Source organism: Pollachius pollachius, assembly GCF_949987615.1.
Source record: "Pollachius pollachius genome assembly, chromosome: 16".
Taxonomy (NCBI): Eukaryota; Metazoa; Chordata; class Actinopteri; order Gadiformes; family Gadidae; genus Pollachius; species Pollachius pollachius.
Genome location: NC_136949.1, coordinates 2166968 through 2172533, shown reverse-complemented (window position 1 = coordinate 2172533; position 5566 = coordinate 2166968). Strand labels below are relative to the sequence as shown.

Below are 5566 nucleotides of genomic sequence, written 5' to 3'. Positions count from 1 at the left end.
CCTGCAGGGCAGACGATGTAGTGCAGGTCCTGTAACACGGTGTGGCGCACCCTGCAGGGCAGACGATGTAGTGCAGGTCCTGTAACACGGTGTGGCGCCTCCTGCAGGGCAGACGATGTAGTGCAGGTCCTGTAACACGGTGTGGCGCCTCCTGCAGGGCAGACGATGTAGTGCAGGTCCTGTAACACGACGTGGCGCCCCCTGCAGGGCGGACGGTGTAGTGCAGTTCCAGTAACGGTCTCTCTCTCTTCAGGGCGGACGTGCGGGCGGTGGACCAGTTCTTCTGGACGCCGCTGCACCACGCGGCGCACGGCGGCCACCAGGACGTCCTGCGGCTGCTGGTGGAGGCCGGGGCGCAACTGGACGCCGCCGCCCTCAACGGGGCCACGCCCCTCATGAGGGCCATCGAGAGCTCCAGGCCCGCGTGCGTCGACTTCCTGCTCAAGGCGGGGGCAAAGGTCACGGCCGAGAACAAGAGAGGTGCCTCCTGGTGAACCAGTAGTGAACCAGTAGTGAACCCCACCCAGTAGACCCAGGACCCCACCCAGTAGACCCAGAACCCCACCCATTAGACCCAGTAGACCCACTTGACCCAGGACCAGTCCGTCCTCCCACTCAGGGCAGAAGCATTAGACCACGCAGGATTACCTTCTGCAGCGTCCAATCACATTCTGCTAAACCGTCCGGTAACGGTTGGACGATGTCATTTGTCCTTCCTTGTGGAGACGCTAATCCCGGACCAACGACCTCATTGCTGCACATTTCCTCAGATATATTTAGCAGAAACTGAAGTTAAATTAGTGTATATTCAGACACATATCATCACTCTACACGGGCTAGATGTGACCCGTTGTAGTTCTTTAAGCGGTGGTAGCATTAGCGTTAGCAGCTGGTTCTTCATCCCACGCCTGTTGTTGCCCAGAGCAAAGCTGTCTGGACGTGGCGCGGACGTACGCAGACGCCCGCATCATGGAGCTGGTCAGGGCCAAGGTGGACTCGCTGCCCCGCCCCCGGGACCCCAAGAAGGTGAAGAGGAGGGAGGTCCAGACCAGACCCAGAGCACCGGCCGCGCTCAGAGACAAGGTGGGCTAGGCTGATGCTAGGATAATGCTAGGAGAATGCTAGGATAATGCTAGGATAGAATAATCCTAGGATATAATGCTAGGATATTTCTAGGCTAGGATAATGCTAGGCTAGGATAATGCTAGGGTAATGCTAGGATAATGCTAGGCTAGGATAATGCTAGGCTAGTCCTTACCCTCATTGAACAGGATAATGCCAGGCTAGGAAAATGCTAGGCTAGGCATGAGTAGACCAATAGTAGGCTAGTCATCACCCACCATGAGTAGGCTAATGCTGGGCTAGGCTATCGCCAAGCTAGTCCCAGTGACTATCCAGGGCTCCTCGGCCCCTGATTGTTTAAGGTCCATCAGGGCCTCCACCTGTCCAGGTTTGTGGGATCCAATCAGTTTAAAGGATGTGCTCGTCGTCTCTCTCCTGATAGGCTAACACTACCCAGACCCCCTCGCTGGCCCCGCCCCCGGGCGTGGCGTCGGGGGGGTCACTGAGGGAGTCTGATGACATCATCCTCTACAACACCAGGATCACCAGCGGAAAAACCACCAGGGTGGACATCAGCTTCACCCCCCGAACGGTAGGTCACATGACCTCCCCCTCATCATCATCATCATCATCATCATCATCATCGCTTCACATCTGAACGTCTGAATTTCTTCTCTCTCTCCGTCTCCCCCTCTCCCTCCCAGTCTAACCAGTGTCTCTCCCTCCCAGTCGAACCAATGTCTCTCTCGGTCCCAGTCGAACCAGTGTCTCCCTCCCAGTCTAACCAGTGTCTCCCTCCCAGTCTAACCAGTGTCTCCCTCCCAGTCTAACCAGTGTCTCTCTCGGTCCCAGTCGAACCAGTGTCTCCCTCCCAGTCGAACCAGTGTCTCCCTCCCAGTCTAACCAGTGTCTCCCTCCCAGTCTAACCAGTGTCTCCCTCCCAGTCTAACCAGTATCTCCCTCCCAGTCTAACCAGTGTCTCTCCCTCCCAGTCTTACCAGTGTCTCTCCCTCCCAGTCGAACCAGTGTCTTTCCCTCCCAGTCTAACCAGTGTCTCTCTTGGTCCCAGTCGAACCAGTGTCTCTCTAGGTCCCAGTCGAACCAGTGTCTCTCTCGGTCCCAGTCTAACCAGTGTCTCCCTCCCAGTCTAACCAGTGTCTCCCTCCCAGTCTAACCAGTGTCTCTCCCTCCCAGTCTTACCAGTGTCTCTCCCTCCCAGTCGAACCAGTGTCTCTCCCTCCCCATCGAATCAATGCCTCCCTCCCAGTCTAACCAGTGTCTCTCCCTCCCAGTCTAACCAGTGTCTCCCTCCCAGTCTAACCAGTGTCTCTCCCTCCCAGTCTTACCAGTGTCTCCCTCCCAGTCTAACCAGTGTCTCCCTCCCAGTCTAACCAGTGTCTCCCTCCCAGTCTAACCAGTGTCTCCCTCCCAGTCTAACCAGTGTCTCCCTCCCAGGTGTGGGGTAAGCGGCCGACCACCAGTGAGTTGTTGGGCAGGAAGGAGCGGCTTCGAGAGGCCCTCGCCTCGGGGGTCGACTTCGAAGACCTCCTCCCCCCCTTCGAAGAGGACCAGTAGACCCAGGACCCCGCCCAGTAGACCCAGGACCCGGCCCAGAAGACCCAGTAGACCCAGGACCCGGCCCAGAAGACCCAGGACCCAGACCAGTAGAACCAGTAGACCCAGGACCTGGCCCAGTAGACCCAGTTGACCCAGGACCTGGGCCAAACCCCGGAGCAGACCCTCCCACAGAGGATCGAGACTGTGGAATGTCCCGGCGTCCCCTCGGCTAACCCGGCTAGCCGCTTTAGCATCTCAACTCCTCAAGCTAAGGAAAACAATGGGTAGCCCGCTGGAAGCTAGGCGCTAGGATGCTAAAGAAGCTAGAGATGTTGGCAAAGAAGCCAGGCGTGGCATATCGACTAGTACAGCTAGCTGCCATTCAATCTATAAATAAACAATAAGTGCCTAAGCCAGCTGACTTCTAGCTAGCTCTGGATTTTAAACAAAAATCATTAAAAAATATTTTTCTAAATGTCAGGTAGTAATATCACAGCGATCACAGGCTACGCTAAAAGATTAGCTCCATAAGTAGGACAATTTATGTTTAGATGTTGCTTTTGTACACTGCCTTTGAGACACAAATTGTTTCATGTTTCTGCACAAATCCTTTAAAAAAGTCATACATTTATAAATAACGTTTTTGCTCATGTTGATGTTCTATTTCATGTCTTTGAAAGTATTTTGTGAAAACTCTGAATTATGCATAGCAATCCGGTGTCGGCCAGTGGGGGGCGCTGTTCCGTTGTCGGCCGGCGGGGAGCGCTGTTACAGTATCAGCCATTGGGGGGCGCTGTTCCATTGTCGGCCAGCGGGGGGCTCTGCTGCATTGTCGGCCCGCGGGGGGCACTGTTCCAGTGCCGGCCAGCGGGGGACGTTATTGTGGGCCCGCGGGGGGCGCTGTTCCAGTGTTGGCCAGCGGGGGGCGCTGTTAGCAGCCCTCCTCACTGCGGCGCTGTGTTGTCTACGTGCAGCAGGATGATCCAGCAGATCGTTTAGCGCGATGCTGTGTTTTAACTCACTGACAACAAAATGGCGGCCAGGGGCAGTGAGGTTCCTTATAGTTTGACACTAACAAACTGAAGATTCAGGAATGAATGCTATATCATCAGTTGGTACAACGTCCACACCCGTCTCTCTTCTTCTGCACAGAATGCAGTGATTTTAATTATTAGTATTTAATAATATTAATGTTATTAATATACTATTCAATGTGGGCTTGCCTTGTTGTCATCTTCTCGCATTAAACCACACACTCAGGCTGTGTTACGCAATCTGCTGGAGACGGGGGGGGGGGAGGCAAAACGAGTCAGTTTATATATAAACACAAACACAACCATAGGAATAAGAGGAGAGGGGGAGGGACAAGGGGAGGAAGGGAGGAAAGAGAGGAGAGGAGTGAGTGTGGAGAGAGAGAACGAGAAAATGTGGAGAGAGAGGAGAAGAGCGGGAGGAGAGGTTGAGAAGAGGAGAGGAGGAAGAGGGTAGGAATAACAGGGATGAAAAGAGAGACACAATGTGGCGCAACTCTGAAAAATACCCATTCACTCAGAGAGAGAGAGAGAGGGAGGAAGGGAGGGAGAGAGAGAGGGAGAGAGAGAGACACAGAGAGAGAGAGAGCGAGAGAGACACAGAGAGAGGAACAGACAGAGAGAGAGAGACACAGAGAGAGAGACAGACAGAGAGAGGGAGAGAGGGAGGGAGAGAGAGAGAGAGAGGGAGGGAGAGAGACAGACAGAGAGACACAGAGAGAGACACACAGAGAGAGACAGACAGAGAGAGAGAGGGAGAGAGAGGGAGAGAGGGAGGGAGAGAGGGAGAGAGAGAGAGAGGGAGAGAGAGAGGGAGGGAGAGAGGGAGAGAGAGAGAGGGAGGGAGAGAGGGAGAGAGACAGAGAGAGACAGAGAGAGAGAGAGAGAGGGAGGGAGAGAGGGAGAGAGAGTTTGAACAGGGTCTATGGATGCATTGTGACGCAGTTCAGCCTCTTGTGTGAGTTAGTGTGTTGTGTTTTCACTTATGCCTTATATTGATGTGTGTGTGTGCGCATGTGCATGTGTGTGTTTTATATTGAAGTTGTGTTCTTACTCATGTCGTCATTTAGCAGTTTTTATTTTTGTTTTTGTCTCACCTCACGTCTCTCTCTCCCCCCTCTTCTCCCCTCCTCTCCCCCTTTCCACTGCAGTCGCTCAGCAATGCTTACTCAGCATTTTCGGCCAATCCAAAACACTCACTCGCTCACAGACACTCACTCACTCCCACACACACTGCGTATAAAGCAGTGTGTGTGTGTAACTGAAGGCGACCCAGTATCACCACCCAGACCCGTTACACCGGCCGTAGGGCTGCTGGGTTGACATCGTAAGCGTGTGTGTCTGCATTCACATGCACGCATGAGCGCATGTGTGGACGTGTGTGTGTGTGTGTGCGTGCACGTCCGAGTGTATGCGCGTGTGCGTGGGAGTGTATGTGTGTGCGTGTCTGCGTCGGAGTGTGTGTGTCTGCGTCGTGGTGTGTGTGTGTGTGTGTGTGTGTGCGTGCGTTGGACTGTGTGTGTGTGCGTCGGGGTGTGTGTGTGTGCGTCAGAGTGTGTGTGCGCGTCGGAGTGTGTCTGTGTGCGTCGGGGTGTGTGTGTGTGTGCGTCGGAGTGTGTCTGTGTGTGCGTCGGAGTGTGTGTGTGATTTATCACTCAATAGGCAGGGCCTGGACTCTCGTCTCTCCACACTATGGATTCCAATTTGCTGCTAGCTGGTGAGTTTTATTACTGCCCATTGATTAGCCTCCCGTCTCCCAGCCGCCAGCGCCAGAGAAACACCACAGAGACTTAGGGAGGAACATCTAACCCCAGCCGGATTTAGTGCTGAGGAATGTCTAACACTGGAGTGACTTAGGGCTGAGGATCATCTAACACTGGAGTGACTTAGGGCTGAGGAACGTCTAACACTGGAGT

At 54.2% G+C, this 5566-nt stretch overlaps 1 protein-coding gene across 1 annotated transcript in view; it reads left to right on the top strand.

Moving 5' to 3' along the window:
* Positions 1-3171, top strand: part of ankef1a (ankyrin repeat and EF-hand domain containing 1a) — an 8501-nt gene extending 5330 nt beyond the window's left edge. The window contains exons 8-11 of the mRNA XM_079754176.1: positions 254-480; positions 923-1083; positions 1505-1654; positions 2518-3171. Coding sequence (XP_079610302.1) covers positions 254-480; positions 923-1083; positions 1505-1654; positions 2518-2637 — 658 coding nt within the window. The 3' untranslated portion in view covers positions 2638-3171. The remainder of the gene's footprint in view (positions 1-253; positions 481-922; positions 1084-1504; positions 1655-2517) is intronic.
* Positions 3172-5566: the final 2395 nt, after the last annotated feature.